The sequence below is a fragment of the Wickerhamomyces ciferrii genome, contig 00036, assembly GCF_000313485.1.
Source record: "Wickerhamomyces ciferrii WGS project CAIF00000000 data, strain NRRL Y-1031 F-60-10, contig 00036, whole genome shotgun sequence".
NCBI classification, from domain to species: Eukaryota; Fungi; Ascomycota; class Saccharomycetes; order Phaffomycetales; family Wickerhamomycetaceae; genus Hansenula; species Hansenula ciferrii.
Genome location: NW_011887704.1, coordinates 18183 through 42847, shown reverse-complemented (window position 1 = coordinate 42847; position 24665 = coordinate 18183). Strand labels below are relative to the sequence as shown.

Genomic DNA, 24665 nt, shown 5'->3' with positions numbered 1-24665 from the left:
GAAAGGAAAACAATTGGAAGAAGAAAAAAAGGCAAAGAAATTGGAAAAAAAACAATCTAAAGAATTGAATAAAAAAAAGAAAAATATTGAAGATATGTATCATGAAGGTGAAGGAAATTTTGATGATGGATCAAATCAAAATCCAACAAGAATTGGAACACCAATTGGAAAATAATATTTTTTAGTTGCTATTGTATGAGATTTTAATGAAAATTTGTTTGTTTTATATATGTATTTTTAGAATTGTTGTTTTTATGTTTTATGTTTATAAAAATTTGAATTAGATGTATATTAATACTATGACATTAGCAATATATTATTTATTGTATTGCATTTGACGCGTAACTAAATATTAACAGCTACAATTTAGAAGGATTTGTGAATATCAATTTCAGAGAAAAAAATCATTTATTTGAAATAAAATAATGATCAAAAACTTCTAGTAATCATCTATTTTTCAAAATGAATATACTTAAAGTTAAGAGACAGAATATTCATGTTTCAATAATGTTTTGGTTATTGAATAACACATAAACATATTGACATTATCATCACCTTGTGATATAGAAACCACTGATCAGTCTTCCATTAGACATGTGATTGTACTTCGTTGCTTGTTGTTATTGAATCATCATTGTTATTCATTAATTCATCAATTGTTGATGCAGTTCCTTTGATTAATTGTTGTTTCATTAATCACTTGAAAGTCAATAAACATTCTATAGCCTTACTAGATGGAACACCTCTGTTCAAGCAGTCCAATCTTTAATGAAAAACAAAGATATTCTTTGAAAGAAAATGTAATATTACTCGAATTGCTAGAAACCATTAATAAAATTAAACATGCGCGTCAATTGTTTATTGATTATGTCATTGGTTATGTATTCGAGATCGCAATGTCTTACGTAATCTGTCTTCTCGAGAACAATTATACTCATTAAGTTTAACATCAATTAATATTATTTTGTGCATTCTTCAAGTTGAGTAAAAGGTTCAAAACTAGTCATGGGTCGTAAAAGGAAATCTGCTAGAGAGAAAAGACTGGATAACTTTAGGTCAAATAGATCAAATTATTTGGATTCTACTGAAAATAAGAAGAAGAAGATGGGACATAAAGTTGATGTTGATGATAAAGTCGCAAATTCTTCTGATAAGCAAAGTTTGAATAAATCTAATGTTGAAAATGATCATGAAAAGCAAAATAAACAAAAATCAGATAATAAAAAAGTTTTGATATATCGATTGATATCAGATAATAAGGAAAAATTAATGCAAAATGTTAAATCAGAAATGGTTAAATCTTCATTGGATATTGATATTAGAAATTTCTACAAAGGTCTTGAACATGGAACTATTGAGTATTTCAAAAAAAACTTCTATGAGTTCATTGAAGATTTTCTAATGATGTATATTGATCCAGAAGTACGTCATACTGAGGATCTTGAAATTGATATTATACATTTTGTTAAACTTGTTTTCTTTATTAAAAAAAATCCATTCATTAGACCATATATTGATAATTTACAATACATTGATACTACTGATACTAATTTAATTGGTTGCTTTAAAAATATGAAACCAAAATCAAATTTTTCTTCAAAATTTGATGATGATATATTAAGAGAAAAATTTATTAAATGTGAAAATGAATTACTTGATAAGTTGAAAGAAAAACGTAATGAATTGAGTGATTATGATTTTACAACTGAAATAAAAGAATTATTATGAGTGTGACTATGATATTCCGAGAGTCAAGATTTTCCCATCGCAGAAGGGCAGGTAAAATGGATGAAGAAAAACATGATGATTTCATTGATGAAGAAAGTGATTTTGAAGATATTCATGGTGAACAAAATACCACAACTCAAGATCAAGTTGATAATTATGATCAAAAAATATTTAATAGAAGTAACGCTATTAGAGAAGAGCTATTTGATTTTGGTTCATTTGGTCGATCAATGATATGTCCTTTTAAAAATTTGTGTGATTTTGCTTATGAAATTGATGTATTTGATTATTCCCCTATTAGAACACTCAGATATGAAATACCTAATGCATTCAAATCTCAGAAACAGAATTTTATACATTTATTAGGTCAAATTATAACTCCAACTATTACTATTTATGTTAAGGATTCATTAAATTTAACAAAAAAAAATACCCAATTGAGGTTAGATTTTTTAATGCTGAAAATTTAATTGAAACAATTGATAACCAAACAATGATGTCTTCTAAAGGTGAAAAAATCTTTAATGAAGCTATTTCACAAATGATTCAATGTGATACTAATATTAGTTTCGTTTCTGATCAAAATAAAACAATCATGTTACATTATCAAAAAAATGGTGATAAAAATACTTCTGAATTTGAATTAGAAAATAAGAACTTTATGGTTGAAATACCTTTTCAATATCTTGTTTTAGACAATACATTTGAATCTATAATTAATTGCCCTGGGGACTTGGAACTTAAGGATAAATTATCATTACCAATGATAATGTTGATTATTTCAAGAGATCCTTTTGTTAGTTCAGGTAATGTTAGGAAACTTTTACCTATAGTATCTAAAACTCCTAAACAATGTCAAGAAACAAAGATGAATTTTTTCAAAGAAATGATGGTTAATTTTGATACTAAAGAGCCTAATGATTATGATTCGTCAAACTCAAATCCAATTGCAGGTTCTTCTTCTCAGATGAGAAGCACATCTGCTTTATCTAAAACTGTTTCATTAGTTAATGATGATTTTAAAATATTTCATTGTCCATGTGAATTACCATATGAAGATATTTTATCAGGTTCAAAAAATGGTGATGAATATAATCCATCTGTTGTATTATTATGCAAAAAATCTGAACTTGAAAAGTTAAATATTATAAAATCCAATGAAGAATCAAATGATGATCTTGTTATCTTGAAAATTTATGATATTGGATGGTCACAACTTCATTTTGATTCAAAATTTGAAAGGAAATATAATTATGAAGAATTAAGTTTCAAGGAATATTATGAAAAACATATTTATAAAGGTTTATTTTTGAATGAATTGAAGATCATGAAACGCATTCAAAATTATAATGATAATGACAAAAATAAAGAAAAGCAAATTAACGTACCAAGTTTGTTGAATTATGGAATGATTACAAGTTATGGATATAATGGCCCATTTATCATAGAGAACTATGTTCATTGTATCCAAAATAAACCAAAAACCAAAGAAAGTCTAGAATTAGGTGTTGAACAATTCAATAGACTGCTGGGAATTGGAATTAATCATGATGATATTGCAGAAAGAAATGTTGGGTTTGATGAAGATGAACAACAATTTTGGGTTATTGATTTTGATCATAGTGAAATGTTACCTGAAGGGAGAAGGTATGTTAATCCAATGACTTCTGAAAGGTTGAAAAGTGACCTTGAACAAATTTTCTTTTGAACATCTACATCTTATTGATTGCAAGGAAAAAAGTTTTTGTTGAAAAATTATATTTATACCAAAGCTTTAAATCAATCTTTTATCTAAAATACCAATGAACTAAAGTAGGAAAAGTATATGATATATATTATCACTTGTTTAATTGAATGACAGTATGGCAATGCAGTGAAACTCCATAGTTTTGTAGTATTTGTTACATCAATAATAACGGTTTTATCGCATATAGTACAAGTTATTAATACTGGTGATGAGTAATGATTCCAATAGACGTTGAGATTTACCAGTATTCAAATCCATATGGTTACAAGTACACATCATCTGGATATTTATTAGCTATATAACAAATATCAGAAGATCAGAATAGAAAGATTATTGAAATTTCATGAAATGTAAGTCAATAGTATGATTTGAACTTCAATTAATAGTTCATAATTGTAATTATATAGAGCTCATCTGATTCATAATTTATAACATTTTTGTTTAAAATGCTGAATCAGCTAAAAATCAACCAATATGATCATATATAAAAGTTATTAAACAAGATCAAGAATTGTACTTGAGAGTTGGATCAAATATTAAAATAACTTCGACTATAAGGCATATGGAGAAACGATTAACTCGTATTGCTCGTTATATTTAATACTTTATAATCTTTTGCAAAACGATTATGTAATCAGGTATTAATTGAATCATATTTAAATGTCAAAATTTGAGTGTTTTCTTGAAAGATGATCAGTATTGATATTCCAATATCAAATATTATATCGGTTTCTTTGAACAGCTTAAAATTGCTGTTTAATTTATAATTTAATTTAATTCAAAATTAATTTAGAAAATATACAAATGTTTGATAAATTTTATTTAAACTATAAGAAACAAATCATTAAAATTTAGAAAATTTTTAAAAACTCAGAAATTCAAGTATACTGATATACCAGTACATCATGGAATTTTATAACACATAAAATATTGCTTTAAAAGCTCCTTTGTCTATCAAAAGTTTTACGTTTTGTTTAAATTTAAGTTATTCAAGAGTCCATTATTAAGCCCGATTAAAACCGACCATGATAAGAAATTATTGCAATATTAATACAGATAGATCACAAAGTTTTATCTTAGGTAATTTGTGAAAATATCACCCCCAGTACTTAAACTTGCTTGTGATGACCATGTTGAACGCGTGTTCAGCTTTCAATAAGTCATCAATCATATTTAATACAAGTATAGTGGTATAATTGAAATGTGAAGCTGGATATTCACTACAAACTTGTATGATCAATATTGATCAATCAAATATTTCGAAAGAGAGAATTCATATATAATTAAAATATTTCCACATGACTAGGACTTCTAGCAATCATGTTGGTCAGCTAACCTATCAACGTCAGGTGCATTGGTACTAGATACTCTTGGTCTTCCTCTTGTGGTTCCTCTTCCTCTAGAACTACCTCTTACACTTCTAGTATTAGTGGATCCTCTGGTTGATCTTCTTCTTGTCATCGCTACTTAAGACTTCTACTAATAATATAATGGTTGAATGATATGATGCTGTTCAGTCTTGTGTAAAGGTATATGTCTTATCCCATATCCATATGATATCCGTTATCCATATCCTATACCTGAACCTAAGTATCCCAAAGAATACCTTCATGTATTTATATATATAACTTGGTGCCCTTGTTCTCCTAATCAGTATAGCAATTATAACTTTAATTCTTGCCACATCCTTGACTTCCTAATGTAGTAACTTCAACAAATCATATATCTTTCAAAGTGAATATACTTAAAAGTTAATTTAATCATATGATTTTATACTAGTATGTCTCAATGTTTATAATGTTATATAGATGATAGAACACACCTCATTAATTCACCAGTTCTAAAAGGAACTCATTTAAATCCATAACACAGCCTGAAGAACTAAATGAACAGAGATATAGAGATAAAGAGTCTATATTTGAATTGAAATTTGCTCTATAGCTATGTTATATTTCTGATCACGATTACGTAATGTCTTTGAAAAACAATTAATTATGTCAATATAAATTATCACTTGAACACGTTAATCAATGAGAAACGATTAGAATTCTAGACGGGTTAACTGTTAACCTGTATTAATGAAATTCTTTTATTATCGATTTACCTACATATCATGATTCAATGATCATCTAAATATCATTTGAACGAATCCAAAATATGTATATTATTAAAAAAAAAATCATACCAAAAACTCCAAAGTACATCTATCCTTTTAAAGACCAATGAATTAAACTTAGAACTTGGTAAGCGATTTAATCATTCTATAATTATGACAATTCTGTGCACAGGTATCAGTTCATAACATAAAACAGTTTTCAAGGTAGCAATCAGTATAAGAATGAAACAACTAGATATAAAAGGCATATAATTACATCCTGGTATGGAAACAGATGAAATTAGCTCATGATGTATATATACTAGCTTTAATTCACTTCAAGGTCAAATTAAACGTCTACCTTTTGGACTCGCTAACAGCAGATCAATATTCAACGCAAAAGATAGTTTGATTATGAAAGAATAACCATTCAGGTGTGTTAGGGTACGCAATATAAATTAGATATCAAATTTTTAAAATAACTAATTAAAAAATTTCGTGAAAAGGTCTGCCCTTACCATATATATAAACTTGTTAATCTCATATTCAATATTATATAAGTATTCAAAGCTATTTAATTACAAGATATTATCATCTATTAATGTTCAATAATATTCATCAATTCATTAAGTTCACCTTTATACACACTAGTATAAAATCATTCTTTCAATGGTATAAAATTGTGAATACATTCAATAAATTGATTATAAAAAATCTTGAAAATTTCTTTATTAATTTCATCATTGTCATGTTCAATTGATTTCTTTTTTTGAATCAAGGTACTCAATATTTTATAAAATGGTTTTATTGATTCAATTGATATTTGTTCCATTAATTCACCTGATTTCAGTGAATTTAATATATAATCTTTTGTCTTGATCGAATCAATTATTTGCACTGTTAATAAATAAGTTGATAATTCTAATGTTAAATGAAATGATTTACTATTCAATGATTGTGATTCTAAAATTTGTCCCAAGAAATAATCGATTATAATATCTTCATCAATTATTTGAGTCAATATTGATAAGTTTTGATAATCATAATTTGATATGATTACTGATGATTGTTGATTATTCCAATTAATTAAACTTTGAAATTGATTATGAAATTGTAATAATGGTGATGATTGATTTTCAATTTTTTTAGAATTTTTATCTATAATACCATTTTTTAAAAATTTATTGAAAACTGGACTTGTATTAATCTCGAAGAAATTGAATGTTTTATGGGTGTTACTGGTGTTTGTATTATAACTATGATCCCAATTTGTTTGAAGATTTGTTAAAATTGATGAATCAATGTTTATTGATTGAGTTCTTTGTAAGGTTGATAAAATCTCATATAAATTTTTTCCATAAATTAACATTACAAATTTATGAATATGAATTGAATCACCACTTAAATCCATTGGATTAATTAAATTTTTAATTAATGAAACTAATAATTCTAAATCTTGATTTTTCCAAAAATAATTTTCACACCATGATAATATCCCAACTATAGTACTTAATAAAAAAGGTTGTAAAAAATATTCTAATCCACCTTTAACTGTATCTAAATCAACTAAATTTTTTTTAACTCCAATGAATGCATGTTGGAAAATTAATGGGAATAATTGGAAACATTCTTGAACTGTTGATAATCTCATTAAATCATCTGATATACCACCTGAATCAAATAATGCATTTATCCAACCATTAATTAATTCAGATTGTTCATGATTAATATTATCATTACTTTCAAATTGTTTTAATGAACCTAAATTAATTAAAAATTTAATACAGAATGAACTTTTATTATCTTTCATTAATAATAATTGATTTAATGAAATATTATATTTCTTGATAATTAATAAAAATAATAATAAAACAACACCAAATGATGAATATAAATCTTGAAAATTACTATCATCATTTGAAATTTCCCAATCATCCAAAAATTTCATTATTGGTTTAATTAAAACTTCAGGTGAAATTTGGAAAATTATTGAATGTAATGCCCCCTCAGATAATCCTAACCCCAAGGCTAATCTATAAAAATGTTGAAAATCATCTTCTTCAATAAATTTATAAATTGTATCAAGAATTAATTTTGAAATTTCAAATTGTTTTGTACCTTCAAACTGTTCAATTGAATTTAAAAACTCTAATAATCCAGAATCTTCTAATGGTATAAATTCAGGATTTATATCAATTAATGTTTGATTTAATCTTGTTTGTAAATCAATAACATGACCATCTAGATCCAAGGCATCATCATTTTCTAATAAAGGTCTATTTTCTGCATTTGAATCTTCTTTTAATATGGTATTGAAAGCTGTAGATGGTAATAATTTTAATGCAATACAACTTCTTAGGAAATCATGTCTTATATCTGTATTTGTTGATGGGAATGAAGAAAACATATCATCATTTTGATCTCCAAGATTATTATTATCACCATCACTAGAAATTAATTTTATAGTTTTGAAAATTTTTGGATCAATTAAATTTAGGGCATTGATTAATAAAGATTCAATATTTTTTAAATTTAATGATTTAATCAAGATTGGTAATTTTTTGGTGAAGAACAATTTCCAATTCTTAATGAATAAATCTGATGAATCTCTTGATTGTAATACAACTGTAATACATTCAAATGATGTATTAATCAATTCATTTAAGATATTTTGATTTGTTTTAACTTTAACAAATTGACTAAATGCTGATAAGAATTTATCACTACTTGTTTCCCAATTTTGTATTACAGAATTCAACCATATAAATTTGGGTAATTTATTTGTCTTGAGGAATGATAGATGAGATGTATGTGAAGATGTTGATGTGATTGATGCATTTGAAGATCCTGATGATGAAGGGTTTGATATTGATTGTCTATTGTTTGATTTTTTCAATGATTTATGAATATTAGATTCCAAAGTTTCAGCTAAATGATGGTTTCCTTGATGTTTAATCTCACCAATAATTATAGTTAATAATTCATTTTGTTCTGGTGATAAAGGAGATATTTCAAATGGGATAATTTCAAATAGCACATTAAGAAAATAACATATAGATTCAAATATTATGAGTTGTTTTTGTTGGTTTTCTAGCAGGTTTTTGAAGTAACTTGATAATGAAGTTAATATGGCACTAATTTCAAATGAATTGAAAGGGAATTGACTTTTGAAATGATCATCTCTTGATGTATTTGTCAATGAATTCAAGATTAAATATTGATTCTCCTCGGTGGCAATTCCTAAATTTTCCAATAGTTTAGCCAATCTCAAGTTCGAGGATTGATCTCCCAATGAAGCACTTGTCAAATAAACCACTTCTAAAGGATCAAATTCCTGTCTAGTCTTCAACAATCCCACTAAATCTTCAACACCAACTTCTTGTTTATGGTTCAACTGTTTAAACAACGATAAGAAAACCTGTGAAGTGGCTCTTTTTTTCAAACAAACCTTGACCAGCGTCTCCAAACTGACATCACCAGCACTCATAATAGTAAATACCAATTGAATAGAAATCAAATTAACCGCCAAAAGATTCAAAGAGTCAAACTCAAAAAAGTTGTCTTCGTTTATGAGAAATTGAAATCAAAATAATCGAAAGTGAATTCCGACTTTAATCATCTGACGCGTCACATGACTTTAATTTTAAGAAATTCCGACCATTTTTTTCCCAATTAGGACTCACTCAAAAAAAATATTCGACATTGTTTTTGTTTTGTAGTGTAAGTTTTCCAAATTAAAACCATTTAAAACCATTGTTTAAGGTCTTTTCCAAGGTTTATTCTCGAGGAGGTTCGTTATTTGCATTGTGTCTTTCTCTCTGTGGTGTTTTTTCCCGGGAATTGTTCACTGTTCGCTCGTTTTATTCAATTTTGCATCTTTTTGTCTCATCTATATCTATATCTTTTGGTTAATTATTGATTTATTGGTTTATTATTGAGTTATTTCTAAATATTTTGGTGTTTTGTTAATCATGTCTACTCAAGTGATCTCTTCCACAATGAATGGTGATTCCATTAAATCATCAAAACCAGTTATTGAAAGTCATCCTTTTGTTTTCCAATTTAGTGAAGTGGAAAAAGCTATAACTAATTTTACAAATCATCAACCATTTAATCATCATTATGCTCCAAATGTTCATCCTAATAAAAACAATCATAATCATTATAACAATAGACACCATAATAACCATAATCATAACAATAACCATGGTCATAATCACGGTCATAATCATAACAATTATAATAATAATCATAATTCACGTTCTTTCCATCAACAAATTCCAATTATTCAACAATATAAGAATCAAGCTCAAGCTCAAGTTCAATCTCAAGTTCAATCACAACAATTGTTACAACAACAAGCTCAACAACAACAACAATTATCAAATGGTTCATTATCAAATGGTCATTTAAATCAACAATATACTAAAAATTTAGATAAACAATCATTTCAAGCTGCTAAAGTAATGGAACAACAAATGTTACAACAATTACAACAACAATATCAGCAATCAGTTGTTCAAACTCAATCTCAACCTCAACCTCAACAATCCCAACCTCAACAACAATATCAACAACAACAATTTCCAACTCAATCATCTCAAGGATTTAATGATTTTAAAAATTATGAATTTCAATCAAATCAAGATTTATCATCACCAAATTTCCCCTTGAGATCATTAAGTAGAAATTCAAATATTTCAAATTTATCAAATAATTTACCAATTTCTGCACCAACTACCATTTCAGGATCTTCATTCCCTTCAGGAGTTTCAAGTATCCAAGGACAACCTTTATCACAACAACCATTAACACAATCATTAACACAACCAATAATCCCAATTACAAATGGCATCAATCCTTCATTAGAAAGTATCAAGACTAATAGTCCTTCAAATTTATCAACAAATCAACAAACTGGATTGAATGGATACGGTATGAATGGATTAAATTTTGGTATTGGATTTGAAGATTCAAATACTTATTTAGGTGATTTATGGAATGGTAACTCTCAAAAAATTGGAAATTCAAATTCAAATTCAACTTCTGTTTGGGCATGAAAAGTTTATGTATATTATATTATCTTAGTGTTTTTTTAGTCTTTAATTAGTGTGTGTGTGTGTGTGTGTGTATTTATGTGTGTGGTTTTATAAGGAAGGATATTCATGAAACATAATAATCATTATTAAGTTTGTTTGTGGTGGTGTGTGATTTATGGCTTTATATATAAATGTTTTATATAAATTTTGGTTTTAAAAAAAGTTTGGGAGAGATGTGTTATATTAGTGATCTTTAAAATATATAGAAATTTAATAAAAAGTTTTGATTTTAATTAAAAACTAGTATTTGTAAGTTTCATATCATATATAAATTTATACATTTAAATTATGGAACAAAGGAGATAAAATCATGCTTCAAATTTTTGATCTTTTGGAATTTCAACAGTTGATCTTTCATTATACCCTGTTGAATTTAAATCTGAGTCAGAGTTTGAGTTTGAATGTTCAATTGTGGATCTTTGCCATGCTGGAATTGATGAATTTGAGTTTGTGGCATTAGCATTAGCTGCTGATGATTGTTGCCATGCTGGTATAGAATTATTATTATTACCATTACCACTGTTAATTGGAGTTTGTCTAGATTGTTGCCATGCTGGGATTGTTGGTTTGGAATCATGGTTTAAATCTGGTGAATTTGATTGTGATGGAGTTTTGGAACTTTCATTTGATAAGTTCGCTTTTTTAAGAATTTCACTTGCTGTTGGGATTGAAGAAACTGAAGGGATTGGTGATTTTGAATTTGAAGATGAAATTGATTGATTATTCTTAGATTTGATTAATTGTTGTAATGATTTTAATTCAGTTTGTAAATTAGAAACTTCAAATGATATTGAATCTTGTTGTTTATTAATTGATTTGTCTAATGAATTTTTTAAATTTTCAATTTCTAATTTTAAAACTTTAACATCACTTTCAATTTTTTCATTTTTGGTTTTAGTTTCATGAATAACTTCCTCCACAGATTCAATGGTTTTAGAGATTTCTTCATTTTTAACCTTTTCATTATCTTTTAATTCTTTATTAGTTTCAGAAATTTCTTTTAATGAAGCTTCAATTCTTAAGAATTCTTCTTCAATAGCCTGTTTATCCTGATCTAACTTGGTTTTAGATTCTGGCAAGATATTTGGGATCAAATATCTTGTAGTAATTTGATATAAAGCATAACCAACACCAGCAGTAGCAGTAGCCATTATGAAATAATCTTTCCAATCTCTTTCAGGAACAGGTGGAGGAGGTGCAGTATAATATTGTGGTGGATAAGTGATTGAATGTGATGAATCATTAGCTGGGCTTGGGCTTTGACTTGTACTAGATTTAGGTTGAATTTCACTTGTACTTGCTTCATTTGACTCTCCATTAGCTCTTTTCAACGCTTCATCAATTTCCTCCTGTGTGAGAGATTTACTCTTTAAGAACTCAATCTTCTTATCTAAAGGCGCAGAAACCGTTTGAGGGTCCTTCAAAAAGGACACTGCATTAGTCACGAGGTCTTCTCTGATGCTCATCGTGATATTCTCTTCAGAACCAATAATACCTTTCTTCCACTGCTTCTTGAACGTTGTTGTTTCCTGTTCCTTATCAAATTGTTGATGGCTTTTTTTCGCTTCTCCAGAATTTGAAATCAAAGAAAACGGTTTAAAGCCCTGACGATTCAAATGGGTATTAATTATAACCTCGGTGGAACTGGAAGTAATTTTAAGAAAGACAGTGTACTTGTGGAGTTGTCTTAATAGTATTAGTGGTTACTTATGAGTCAAGAGAATATTATATCCAGTTTCAACGAGTTCAAAAGGAGTTATGGCTCGGAAACTGTGGTTTTCTACGTGGAAATTGATGAGACATGGGATGATGATTATCAAGTGAGTAGTAAAGAAATGAATTGAGTGATAATGTTACTAACCACTGGCTTCTTAGTTTGAAACTGCACTAAGATTATTACCATTTCAACAACAAACCAAAATTATTTCAAAAAAATTCCACCAAGATGCTAAAACTGCATTGGCTAATCAATTATTACAAAGGTTTATATCATGTTTATACTTGGGAACAACTGATCAAAGTTCATTAGTTTTCAAACAAAATGAATATGGGAAACCTTACTTGGTTGGTTCTGATTTTAGTTTCAGTATGAGTAATCAACAAGGTTACACTTCGATGGTTATTAATCCTAATGGTAAAGAAATTGGTATTGATTTGGCAAGTTGTAAAGATGTTGAAAAATTTGAACAAGATTATTTAAATCATTTCCAAAACATTTTCCATGAAAATGAATTCAAATTACTCGAGGAACATACAAATAAAGATGAGCTGAAACTAATCTTTACAACTTATTGGGCTTTGAAAGAAAGTTATACCAAATATTTAGGTATTGGATTGAACAGTGATTTAAGTTCTTATAATTTCCAGAATGTTGAATTATTACCAGAAAATTCAAACCCCGTACAAATGGATGACCCAATGATTATACGACATAATATAAATTGGTCCAACTCAACAAAACTTGAAATAACCAATGAACCTCAGAAGGAAAACATTTGGTTAACTAAAGTTACTCCTGACATTGTCGTGAGTATTATTGGCTATATCCCCAGACAACCAAGATTGATTAAAATCCCATTAAAATCGATAACCAACTACTTCTCATAATGAAGAGTTCAAAAAAATAATCATTTTTAATAATTTATAATCGTAAAGTACTTAAATATATAAAAATAGTTTGATTATTTGCTTCCTTAAATCTTTTGTACCCGCTCCGAAGTGTACAAACCATATAAAGTGTCAGATTTTTCAACTTGCAATTAAAGATCCATTTATAATGATATCTGGAGAAGTAATCACATAGATCCACCACTACACCCCACCACTAAACTACCATCAATCTCATACATGTCAAAAGATACCAATACCACTTCACATTTGATCGGTGGGTTTGCCGGAGGTTTAACTTCATCTGTTATACTTCAACCTTTTGATTTACTTAAAACAAGATTACAACAATCAGAAAGTGGGAATTTAAAAACTACAATAAAAAATTTACAAAGTTATAAACAATTATGGAGAGGTACATTACCATCAGCAATGAGAACTTCAATTGGAAGCTCATTATATTTGGCAACTTTAAATGTCTTGAGAACTTCAATATCAAGTAGGAAATTAAATCAAGTGGAAATATTATCAAGTTCAACATTACCAAAATTATCAATGACTGAAAATTTAATAACTGGTGGTGCTACAAGAGGATTTGTTGGGTTTATATTGATGCCCATTACAGTGCTAAAAGTTCGTTATGAATCAACAATATATAATTATAATTCCCTAAGTGATTCAATCAAATCTATTTGGAAACATGAAGGTATCAAAGGTTTTTTCAATGGATTTGCAGCAACAGCAGCTCGTGATTCTCCATATGCAGGACTTTATGTTGTCTTGTATGAAAAATTCAAAACTTTATTACCAACATTGTTCAATATTAATAAAGCATCAATTACAAATGAACATTTATTTAATAGGAAAAAATCTGCTATAATTAATTCAACATCTGCATTTTTAGCTGCAAGTGCATCCACCACTATAACTGCTCCATTTGATACTATAAAGACAAGGATGCAATTAGAACCATTAAAATTTCAGAAATTTTTCAAAAGTTTTAGTATGATTATACGGAATGAGGGTTTTAAAAGATTATTTGATGGTTTAAGTTTAAGATTAACAAGAAAAGCATTTAGTGCAGGTATTGCATGGGGGATTTATGAAGAAATTATAAAATTTGTAAATAGAGTTTAGATATATAAATCTGATCTTGTATATATGTATATTTATCTATGTATTAATCTTTTTTTAGAAAAGTTGATGCTTTTAACGTAATTGAAAGTAATGGATCTATAGGTTCTAATTCATTTTTACAATGAGAATTAATTATTGTTAAAGCAGATAATGCTAGAAAACTATGATATGGATCAGGATCATCAGCATCAGATTTGGCAAATCCACCAAGAATATTATTTTGTGTAACTTCTAAAAGATATTTTTCAGTTTTAGGACCATCTATGAAAAATTCTTTATCAAATAATGCTAATGAACTTGAACACCAAAATGAATAACATGTATCACCAAATTTATTATCACGACCATTATGAGATCCAATATCAATATCATCACCAAATGGTGTGTTTAATAATTCTTTATTATATTCATTGAAATCAATTTGTCTATGTATTAACCAATTTATTGTCTTGTTCCATCTAGAATCTTGGGTATTTAATTTCCCTATAAGTTTTAATGAAGTTAATCCACAAAATGTATAACCAGCATGTGATTCTCCTAGACCTAACCCACCATCAAAGCAAATTTGACCAAGGATATTTTCCTCAATTTTTGAAAGATTTAAATCTAATCCTTGATATTCTAATGGATTATAATTTAACATTTTCCTTATACATAATGCCATATAAGTTTGTCTTAAATCTCCATCACCAAATGGTTGATCATTAATATCCACGATTGATCTAATTGAACCATCTTCTTGGTCTTGACATTTGATTAAATATTTCATTATCTGTAATTTATCCAATTTTTCAGTGAAATCTTCCTCAATCATTGATAATATACAAAGTGCACAATAAGTATTTGCAATAGTTGGAGGATCATAATTAGCACCAACAGCACCAGTGTATAATTTATGTGTTAATGAACCTCTGAATCCTTCACCTGTGTCAACAAGATGTTCATAAATGAAATTAAGCAAATCTGTTTTCTCTTGAATTGTGAATTGATATTTTAAAATTGATAGTCCTGCAATACAACAATATATAATCATTAATTTATTTGAATCTTCTTTTTGTAATCTTGAAGGTAAGACATTGAGACACATTTGGAAATACTTCACATGTTTCTTTACTAGTAGTTCATCGGAGCTCATAGTGATACACTAATCTGGGATATCAATTAAAATTCTTTTAGTGTAAATTTATTTGATTTGAGATTTGAGCTTATGTTGAACAATTGAATGCGCGAATTCTGGTAAAATGACCGGTTAAATGAAGAATCAAAATGGTTTTATTTACCCGGTCTGTCAGAAATGTGTCAAATTTATTTATTTAATACTCATGAGAATTTTAAATTTTAAACTTTTTTTACTTTGCTTTTTTTTACTTAAGGATCAATTTTGACTTAATTTAAACGATTCAACTCAAAAGGATTTGAGTGTTGTCTTTCATTTTATCATTATAATCTCATAACCATGGCTGACACAAAACTTCAAGAGTTGATTCAAGAATATAAAACTGATAAGATTAATATTCAATTGGAAATTTCAAGAACTTTATCTAATGTATATTCTTTAGCTCATAAAGTGGAAGAAATTGACAAAAGGCTAGAAGACATTAACAGAAAAAATTACCTGGAAAAATTCCAAACCCAACTTGATAATATTAATGTCGAAGGAATCACAAGGGATCATCATCATGTGTTGAACAAAAATGAAACAGTTAATACCACTGGTAATTTATACACTGTTGGAAATTATGGAAATCATGGTTCATATGATAACCCCTTTAATAATGGTAACTGCAACGCTTGTGGAGCTCCTGAACAAAGGAATCAACATGATATCAATGACAACGAGGAATTAAGTGAGCCAGTTCGTGCTTTTATTGGTTTCCTAACTTTAATTTTAATTGTTTACTCATCTTACAAATTTATCACCATATGTTTATAAACTATAAATTGATGTGAAATAATATCAGTGGTTTTGAATTACTTGATTTATAACTAGCTCAGGATATGTTTAATTGTTCAAGAATGAAATAACATTTAACTAGTCAATAAAAATAAAATAATTTCTTTGCATTTGTAGATATGATATATAAGATATATATAACTATTCACTATAAAAGATAATCAATATAGAAACAAGTGAGTGTATAAAACATGATATTATGATTAAAAGAAAGTGATATAAAACGAGTTAAATTAATAACTATAATGAAGGTGTTTAGACAAAGAATAACGTACGTCTTGTAATTTCACAAGCTTTTAAATACAATTTAATATATATTGGAATCTCTTGAATAAAATCATTTTGAACTTGATTGAAATATTCCAAAGCCATATACGTTTCTAATATTCAATTGTTGATTGTTTAATATTATATTGTGGTGTCCGGGTGTGTAATACCTTATACATAATTCATTAATACTCTCATAAAATCAGAACCTTTTGAATTTATATCATCAACTACAAACGATATGATCGTACCAATTTGTAATGAGTGATTACAAGTCTAATGATCCAGAAAGGAAAAGACTGGGGGACAGAAACAACAAGAGATCCAATAATTTAAGTGATGAAGAACCAGAAAAATTAGAGAAAAAAAGAAAACATAATGAAGCTCAAAAAATTGATTATAAGTCACCAAAGTCTGATGATGCTGTCATAAATCAAATTGTATTAGAAAATAAGGACAAGATAATAAAGAACATTGAAAATCAAATGATCCTATCATCTGTGGACATCAATGTTAAGAAGTTTTACCAAGGTCTCAAAAAAAGAAATATTACAATTATTCGAAAACATTTTCTTTTATTTATTGAGTTTATTTTAGATACATTTCTAATTGGAAATCATGAATATTTTGAAGAAAACTGTGGGATAGATATCATACATTTCATCAAATTTGTATTCATAGCTAAAAGTGAAAAACTTTCAGACATGTACGATGAAATTATCATAAAAGATAGTATTGAAGAATTCAATAAATCTGAAATGGTTATTAATCATAATACTGATGAACATGGATCTTCATCAAAAGGATCAGAGTCATTCGTTGTAAAGAAAATAAAGATGTTGACCTTGAAGCCAGAATCATGTACTAGGTATGACAAGGAATCTTTGAGAGAACAGTTCATAATATGTGAAAATGAATTGCTTGAAAAATTGAAAGAGAAAAGGATAGAGTTGGGGAATTTTGCATTTATTACTCACTTACGTGGAATTTTAAAAGGGGCAATTGTCATATAAACATGAGATGATAATGAACCAAGTTATTTTCCAAATGATTATGTTAAAAGTAAATCTATCTATCCTTTCGGATCACAATATTACCATTGTTTTACATTATAAAAAGAATAGTAATAAAGAAACAACCACTATTGAAACTGAGAATCAAAAAGGTGAAAAGGTGGAAAAAGTACAAATTCCTTTTCAATATATGATTATTGATAATACATATCAATCTGTATTAAAACACCAAGGGGAACCAAATTTTGAAACAAATTTATCTACAGAGATGATTTTATTGATTACCTTGAGGAAACGTTTTGAAAACTCAGGAATCAGTAAAAAATTGTTACCTCTAGTTACCAAAAGTCCCAGAATAATTGTACAAGAGCAATTGATGGCTTTGAAGAATCTAATTAATTCTAATGTTGATGAGTCTAGTAACTATTTATCAGATTCTTTGTCAATATTTTCTTCTAGTGCAATGAAGGAAACATCTGCTTCATCAACTACTACAGCTCCATCGATCTCAAAAAATCTGGATATCAATAACTTGATCAAATTTTACCCTTGCTATTCTAGAGTACCATATATCAAAAATCTATCTAATCCTATTAGAGATGAATCCTATTAGAGATGAAGAATATTATAATCAATCAACTGTTTTATTATGCCATAGATCTGATCTTGAAAAATTGAATTTGATACAGAATAAAGAGTCAAATGATGAATGTATGGCTGTTAAGATTTATGATATTAGTTTGGCACAAGATAACTTTAATGATAACATTAAAAATTGGGGTTATGAAGGAAATTTCGAAGATTATTTTAATAAAATCATTTTTTATGATAAATTCATTAAGGAATTGAGAATAATGAATCATATACAGCATTATAATAATGGTATCAGTGATGATAAAAGGAGAATTAATGTTCCAAACTTGATTAATTATGGAATGCTTGCAAGTTTTAATTTCAATGGACCATTTATCGTAGAGAGCTATGTTAATTGTATCCAATGGAAACCAAAAACAAAAGATCACATACAACTAGGTTTGGAACAAGTTAATAGATTGTCAGAAATTGGAATCATACATGGGGAAATTTCTAAAAGAAATGTTGGATTTGATGAAGAACAACAGAAATTTTGGATCATTGATTTTGATCATGGTGAGATTTTAGAAGAAGGCAAAGAGAATGGTAATCCTATGACTTATGAAAAGCTGGAACAGTATCTCAAATATTGAATTTTGAAACATGTTTGCTAATATCTGTAATAATTATATAAATTTAAATTATAATATAATAATTTGTTTGTATTTGTAGATATGATATACATAAAGTATATAACTATTCACTATGAGATATAATCAATATAAAAATAAGCGAATGTATAAATAAAGCATTTAATATAAAAAGAAAGTGATATAAAATGAACTGAATAAGTAGCTATGATGGATATTCAAGCAAAGACTAATTTATAACTTGCAATTTCAAAAGCTCTTAATTTGATTGGAACTTCAAAATGATCATTTTGAATTTTATTAAATTCCAAAGTTTCTAATTCATCTTCCAATGCATTAACTTTTGAAACTGAAACAATTTTTTGATTTGAAGTTAAAATACCTCTACCTTGACCACCTAAACTTTCATAAACACGAACAATAATTGATTTACCACCATCCACAGTTTGTTTAATTGGTAATTCACCTGTTGAAATATCTTCATCATCTTCAGCTCTTTTAACATTACTCAAGACTAAATTATGATCACCTTTAATACGAATGAAATTCAAAATTGCAGAAGTATTTAAATCACCACCATTTGGTTTAATGAAATATGGGGTTTGAACATCATAATTGAAATTGTGAGCCAATTCAACAGTCTTAGAGGATAATGGACCTTTATGAGGGAATAATGAATATTTAAAATGATGTTCACCAATATCAGCATTTGCATCTGGTTGTTTTGGAGCTCTTAATAAAGATAATCTTAATAAATTTCCATGAGTTGCAAAACCAAATTTTGAATCATTTAAAATTGAAACACCATATGAATAATCTGAATAATCTGCAAATTTATGATGACAAACTTCAAATTTTGCAACATCCCATGATGTATTATAATGAGTTGGTCTTCTTGTAATACCAAATTGTGTTTCATATGATGCAAAATCAGAATGAATATCAACTGGGAATTCAACTTTTAAGAATTTTCTTGATTCATTCCAATCAACTTTTGAATCAAAATCTATAGTTGATGCCTGGTCTAATGATTGTAAACCATCAATTGAAATTATAGTCTTTATAGTGGAAACATCACTAATTTTTTGTTCAACAATAACAGAAGCTCTTAATGGACCTGATTCATTAATAGAAACTTTACCAGGTTCAATATATCTAAAAGTATCAACATTGAAAACTTCAGTATCCCAAGCTTGCCAATTTAATGGGGTATCATCAAATAAAACAAATTGATTACCACCTAGTTTATTTCTACCACTTGATAAATCTAAAATTTCACGATCTTCAACTAAATCAATTAATGATTTTAAAACACCACCTTTAATAACAACTTTTAATTTATCATTTGTTAAAATGAATTCACCATTTTTAGTTTCTGAAACTTGAGCTGGATGTTTAATACCACCTGGTGCTAATGGAACAATAGCATCTGAATTGTCTCCTTTGGAAACATAGACATAATCATTCTTAAAACCTTTTTGAATTTCAATTTCATTAGACTCTAATAATGAAGAATTTGATAAAGATTTTGGTAATTTAACAACACCTTCTCTAATCCATTGTAAAGTATTTAAAAGTTCAAATTTACCATTAGATTGAACAATAGCATTATTATTTTCTTCAATGTCACCAAATAATACAGATAAAGCTTTTTTAGTTAAATCTTCAACTTTTTTAACTGCATTTTTCAACATTGGTCTAACATCATCTTTATAAACAATTTCAATACATGAACCTGGTAAAACATCATGAAATTGACATAATAAAACATCAGACCAAATATTTTGAATATCTTCTTGAGGATATTTATAGTTTTTAGGTTTTAAAATTGATGCTAAAGATGCAAAAAATTCTAAATCATGTAATCTAATTTCTGATCTTCTCATAAATTTCTTAACAAAAGCCTGGGAAGTATAAGTACCTCTATGGAATTCAAAATATAATTCACCTTCCCAAGTTGGTAAAATTGAACCTTGATTTGTTGTTTCTAAAACATGATCGAAAAAATCATCAACTGAATGACCTAAATGAACAGTTGGTAATCCACCAACAGTATTTGAAATACCACGACAACGACGTAATTTATCAATCATTTCAGGTTGTGGACCACCACCACCATCACCTTTACCAAATAATAATAAAGAACTTTGTTCTAATGTTAAATTTTTATGATTTGCAATTGAACGTTTAACATCACCTAAATTAGCATCTGCAGTATAAGTTTCAGCTGGTGGCATATGTGTAAGGACTTGAGTACCATCTAAAGCAGCCCAATTAAAAGTTGTATTTGGGAAATTATTAATATTATTCCATGATAATTTTTGAGTTAAAAATCTTGTTAAACCAGATAATTGACAAATTTGTGGAATTTGTGATGAATAACCAAAAGTATCAGGTAACCAAAAAGTCTTATGTCTAAAACCAAAATGTTGTTGGAAAAATCTTTGACCTTTAACAAATTGACGAATTAATGATTCACCACCTGGAATATTTGTATCATGTTCAACCCATGATCCACCAATTGGAATGAATTGATTTTGTGATGAAGATTTTTGAATCCTTTGGAAAACATCAGGATGATCTTGATTTAACCAATGGAATTGTTGAGCTTGTGATGCAACAAATTGATATTCTGGATAACGATTTAATAAGTCTAATTGAGTTGTCCAAGATCTAACGACTTTTCTTCTCGTTTCACCAAATGGCCATAACCAAGCAGTATCAATATGACAATTCCCAATTGCATAAACATCAATCTTATTTTCAGAACCTGGAGCATGATCATGGAAAACTTTTTCAGAATCAGGATTTGGCCCCAAGAATTTTTGGGCAATTTTACGACCTTTGGTAACAGATTTAACATCATTTGGATCAAATGAATTTTGAATTTCTAAAGCAACTTGTTTTGCTCTATATTTTTGCCATCCATCACCAGCTAATTCTCTTGCAGCATCTGAAATTTCATTAAAATCAATTTTCAAAGCACGAGCTTCTAAATTTGGTACAACTAAATCAGCAGTATTTAGAGTAAAATAACGATTTTCATCAGGTGGAGCTATATCAGAACCTGCACCAACACCAAACATACCATTACATGCCATTTCTACATAAAAAACATGTTCTTTACCATCAGTCCATTCTTTTGGTAATATAAAATCATTTCTATCACCTCCGGTAAACGCTTGTAATGGATGACCTTTAGTTGTATATAATAAACCTTCATTACCAGCATCCCAAGAAAAAATGATTTGTTCATGATCAATCCAATTCTGGGGGATTTGAATATTAAATTTAAACCAAAAAGTTGACCAACTTGGACCAAAGACATCCCCTTTTTTAGCATTTGACCATTTTGTTTCATCATTAATAACATCTTTAAATAAAGGACGATTTTGTTTCCCCTCGATAGGATGGACTTTAAATTCAATGAAACCTTTGTCTAAATTATCTTCATCTCTAGTATGATCAATTCTATCATTATCATAAAATTTTGGTAAATTTAAATCTTTGTATTGACCTTCATCAATAAATTGTCTTAATCTATCTTCATAGATTGAATCAATTTGTTTAGGGATAGGATCATTGTTGAAGTTTTGATATTTGGCTTGTTGTTGTGCCATATAGGCCTTATGAGCTGGAGAGCCAGCTAACCCATTGAGACACATACTAAACTAGTTGATGTTCTTCTACTGATTGTATCTTGTTCTTGTTCATAAGGTCAAACTTCATCCCTTTTTATACTTTTAGATTCCGGGGTCAATTGAAACGCAACAATGTGTCTGGTTGGAGCAGGACTACAATAAGGAAATGAAAAGGTGTGTAATAACTTGTAAATAACTTGTGCATCTTGTAAACTTAAACTAAACATCTAGTCACGAACTAAAGAAGATCTCTTGGGATCATTGTGTTGTCAAATTGGGATGTCAATTGAGCATCAGATTCCAGTTTTCCAGGGTGTCATAGCTCTATTGTGTACGAACTTCTCCATCAACTTCAACATGTTTAACATCTTCATGGGATTCTAAAGTAGAGACATGGCCTTCTGGTAAGTTGACACTGAATCCATTGATAATAGTGAATTCATGTTTGACTTCACCACCTAAATCGGTGATTTTTTGTTTGAATCTGGGAAAGTGTTAGTCTTTGCTTCATCTGACACATAGATAATCAGACAATCAGATCATCATCAGATCATAATCATAACCACAATCACACTCACTTTTCTGCATCAGCGTTTTCGTTTAAAGTGACCTTTTGTTTGTTAGAATTCTTCTCCAATTATAAAGTTGTAAAGATCATCAAAAGCCTTTCAGGAGCCCAGCAAATGCACACTGATCGGTTTAAACTCAGAAAAACTGTGCACACAAGAAGAGACTCTGACATTCTATTCAATCCATGGTAATTTACTCACAATGTATGGTTTTCCTGACATTCTGGTATAGTTTCTAATAAATCTCTTGATCATAGAAAACAAATTCAAAAGTTCAAAAATCAGCTTCTCCTTATCTTTTTATATAATTTTAAATTTCATTGCGCAAAAAATCGCCACACAAAACACATTCGCGAATTGTTTTTATTGTAAATGCTTTGGATCTTCAACTAATAAGAAATTATACTTTTAAGGATTTTTCCAACAGTTTCAAAAATTTCAAGGATGTCCAGTGGATGGAATACCATAGAATCAGATGCGGTGAGTATACAATGTCATCCAATGATGTATTATTCGGAGTTCTAACAATTTCAAAGGGAATCTTTACTGAACTAGTGGAGAAATTACAAGTTAAAAATGTTCAATTTGAAGAATTATATTCATTTGACCAGGAAACTTTAAGTTCTATAGCTCCTTTATATGGTGTGATTTTCCTTTTTAAATATGGTCAATCAAGTCATGGTTCTGAATTAAAAGATGGGGTTTATGATTTTGATAATCAAGATTCAATCTTCTTTGCAAAACAAACTATTCAAAATGCATGTGCTACACAGGCTGTATTAAACGTGTTATTAAACCGTAATGATATTGACTTAGGACCTGAATTAACAAATTTTAAAGAATTCGTGGGGAGTTTTGATCCTGATTTAAAAGGTGAAACTATATCAAATTCTGATTTAATTAGATCTATACATAATTCATTTTCAAGTCCAAATTCATTCATTGATGAATCTCAACAAGATCAACCTCAAGATGATGATGATGATGGATTATATCATTTTGTTGGATATGTTAGATCTTCAAATGGTCATTTATTAGAATTGGATGGTTTACAACCTGCTCCTATAGATCATGGATTATGTGAAACAGATGATGAATTTATTTCCAAATTACCAACAGTGCTTTCCAAGAGAATTTCACATTTTAAAGATGGTGAATTAAGATTTTCTCTTTTGGGGATAGTTCAAGATAGAAGGAAAACTTTAAAAGAAATTGGCGATGAAGAAGGTCTTGAAAGAGAAATTCTCAAAAGACAATTATGGAAACGTGAAAATGAATTAAGAAAACAAGATTTTGCAGGATTAGTCTATAATGTATTAACTTCAATCTCAAAGGGGAAATCTGATGATGAATGGAATGAAATTTTGAATAAAGCTAGGACTAAAGGTGTCTCAAGAATTTTAGCTAAACAATTGAGAAGATAAATTAGTAAAATGATATATTTGTATATTATTTTGTTATATTGTAGTTTATATAGCGCTATATTCTACAAAGAATTAATAAATAAATAAATAAATATATTAAATAAATAAAAACAATAAATAAATAAAGCAGTATAAGTAATCTATAATAAAATCACACTAAA

At 28.1% G+C, this 24665-nt stretch overlaps 13 protein-coding genes across 13 annotated transcripts; 9 read left to right on the top strand and 4 right to left on the bottom strand.

The window, feature by feature from the left end:
- Positions 1-1005: 1005 nt before the first annotated feature.
- On the top strand, positions 1006-1728 carry BN7_1649 (uncharacterized protein; the record flags this gene model as incomplete). The annotated part of the gene is made up of 1 exon (XM_011277756.1): positions 1006-1728. The coding sequence occupies one exon, from the start codon at positions 1006-1008 to the stop codon at positions 1726-1728; it is 723 nt and encodes a 240-aa protein (XP_011276058.1).
- Positions 1729-1784: 56 nt separating this feature from the next.
- On the top strand, positions 1785-2198 carry BN7_1648 (uncharacterized protein; the record flags this gene model as incomplete). The annotated part of the gene is made up of 1 exon (XM_011277755.1): positions 1785-2198. The coding sequence occupies one exon, from the start codon at positions 1785-1787 to the stop codon at positions 2196-2198; it is 414 nt and encodes a 137-aa protein (XP_011276057.1).
- Positions 2199-2221: 23 nt separating this feature from the next.
- Positions 2222-3436, top strand: BN7_1647 (uncharacterized protein; the record flags this gene model as incomplete). The annotated part of the gene is made up of 1 exon (XM_011277754.1): positions 2222-3436. One exon carries the CDS (start codon positions 2222-2224, stop codon positions 3434-3436), a length of 1215 nt encoding a protein of 404 aa, XP_011276056.1.
- Positions 3437-6228: 2792 nt separating this feature from the next.
- Positions 6229-9057, bottom strand: NUT1 (Nut1p; the record flags this gene model as incomplete). Its single annotated transcript, XM_011277753.1, has 1 exon — positions 6229-9057. The coding sequence occupies one exon, from the start codon at positions 9055-9057 to the stop codon at positions 6229-6231; it is 2829 nt and encodes a 942-aa protein (XP_011276055.1).
- Positions 9058-9541: 484 nt separating this feature from the next.
- On the top strand, positions 9542-10630 carry BN7_1645 (Spore germination protein; the record flags this gene model as incomplete). The annotated part of the gene is made up of 1 exon (XM_011277752.1): positions 9542-10630. The coding sequence occupies one exon, from the start codon at positions 9542-9544 to the stop codon at positions 10628-10630; it is 1089 nt and encodes a 362-aa protein (XP_011276054.1).
- Positions 10631-10977: 347 nt separating this feature from the next.
- PEX14 (Pex14p) lies at positions 10978-12135 on the bottom strand (the record flags this gene model as incomplete). Its single annotated transcript, XM_011277751.1, has 1 exon — positions 10978-12135. One exon carries the CDS (start codon positions 12133-12135, stop codon positions 10978-10980), a length of 1158 nt encoding a protein of 385 aa, XP_011276053.1.
- A 243-nt stretch (positions 12136-12378) lies between these two features.
- On the top strand, positions 12379-13276 carry LYS5 (holo-[acyl-carrier-protein] synthase; the record flags this gene model as incomplete). The annotated part of the gene is made up of 2 exons (XM_011277750.1): positions 12379-12496; positions 12615-13276. The coding sequence occupies 2 exons, from the start codon at positions 12379-12381 to the stop codon at positions 13274-13276; spliced, it is 780 nt and encodes a 259-aa protein (XP_011276052.1).
- Positions 13277-13516: 240 nt separating this feature from the next.
- On the top strand, positions 13517-14413 carry HEM25 (Hem25p; the record flags this gene model as incomplete). Its single annotated transcript, XM_011277749.1, has 1 exon — positions 13517-14413. The coding sequence occupies one exon, from the start codon at positions 13517-13519 to the stop codon at positions 14411-14413; it is 897 nt and encodes a 298-aa protein (XP_011276051.1).
- Positions 14414-14456: 43 nt separating this feature from the next.
- CDC43 (protein geranylgeranyltransferase type I subunit CDC43) lies at positions 14457-15548 on the bottom strand (the record flags this gene model as incomplete). Its single annotated transcript, XM_011277748.1, has 1 exon — positions 14457-15548. One exon carries the CDS (start codon positions 15546-15548, stop codon positions 14457-14459), a length of 1092 nt encoding a protein of 363 aa, XP_011276050.1.
- A 321-nt stretch (positions 15549-15869) lies between these two features.
- BN7_1640 (uncharacterized protein) lies at positions 15870-16346 on the top strand (the record flags this gene model as incomplete). Its single annotated transcript, XM_011277747.1, has 1 exon — positions 15870-16346. The coding sequence occupies one exon, from the start codon at positions 15870-15872 to the stop codon at positions 16344-16346; it is 477 nt and encodes a 158-aa protein (XP_011276049.1).
- Positions 16347-16894: 548 nt separating this feature from the next.
- On the top strand, positions 16895-18873 carry BN7_1639 (uncharacterized protein; the record flags this gene model as incomplete). The annotated part of the gene is made up of 2 exons (XM_011277746.1): positions 16895-17502; positions 18306-18873. The coding sequence occupies 2 exons, from the start codon at positions 16895-16897 to the stop codon at positions 18871-18873; spliced, it is 1176 nt and encodes a 391-aa protein (XP_011276048.1).
- Positions 18874-19088: 215 nt separating this feature from the next.
- On the bottom strand, positions 19089-22535 carry AMS1 (alpha-mannosidase; the record flags this gene model as incomplete). Its single annotated transcript, XM_011277745.1, has 1 exon — positions 19089-22535. One exon carries the CDS (start codon positions 22533-22535, stop codon positions 19089-19091), a length of 3447 nt encoding a protein of 1148 aa, XP_011276047.1.
- A 989-nt stretch (positions 22536-23524) lies between these two features.
- Positions 23525-24504, top strand: YUH1 (ubiquitin-specific protease YUH1; the record flags this gene model as incomplete). Its single annotated transcript, XM_011277744.1, has 2 exons — positions 23525-23564; positions 23636-24504. The coding sequence occupies 2 exons, from the start codon at positions 23525-23527 to the stop codon at positions 24502-24504; spliced, it is 909 nt and encodes a 302-aa protein (XP_011276046.1).
- Positions 24505-24665: the final 161 nt, after the last annotated feature.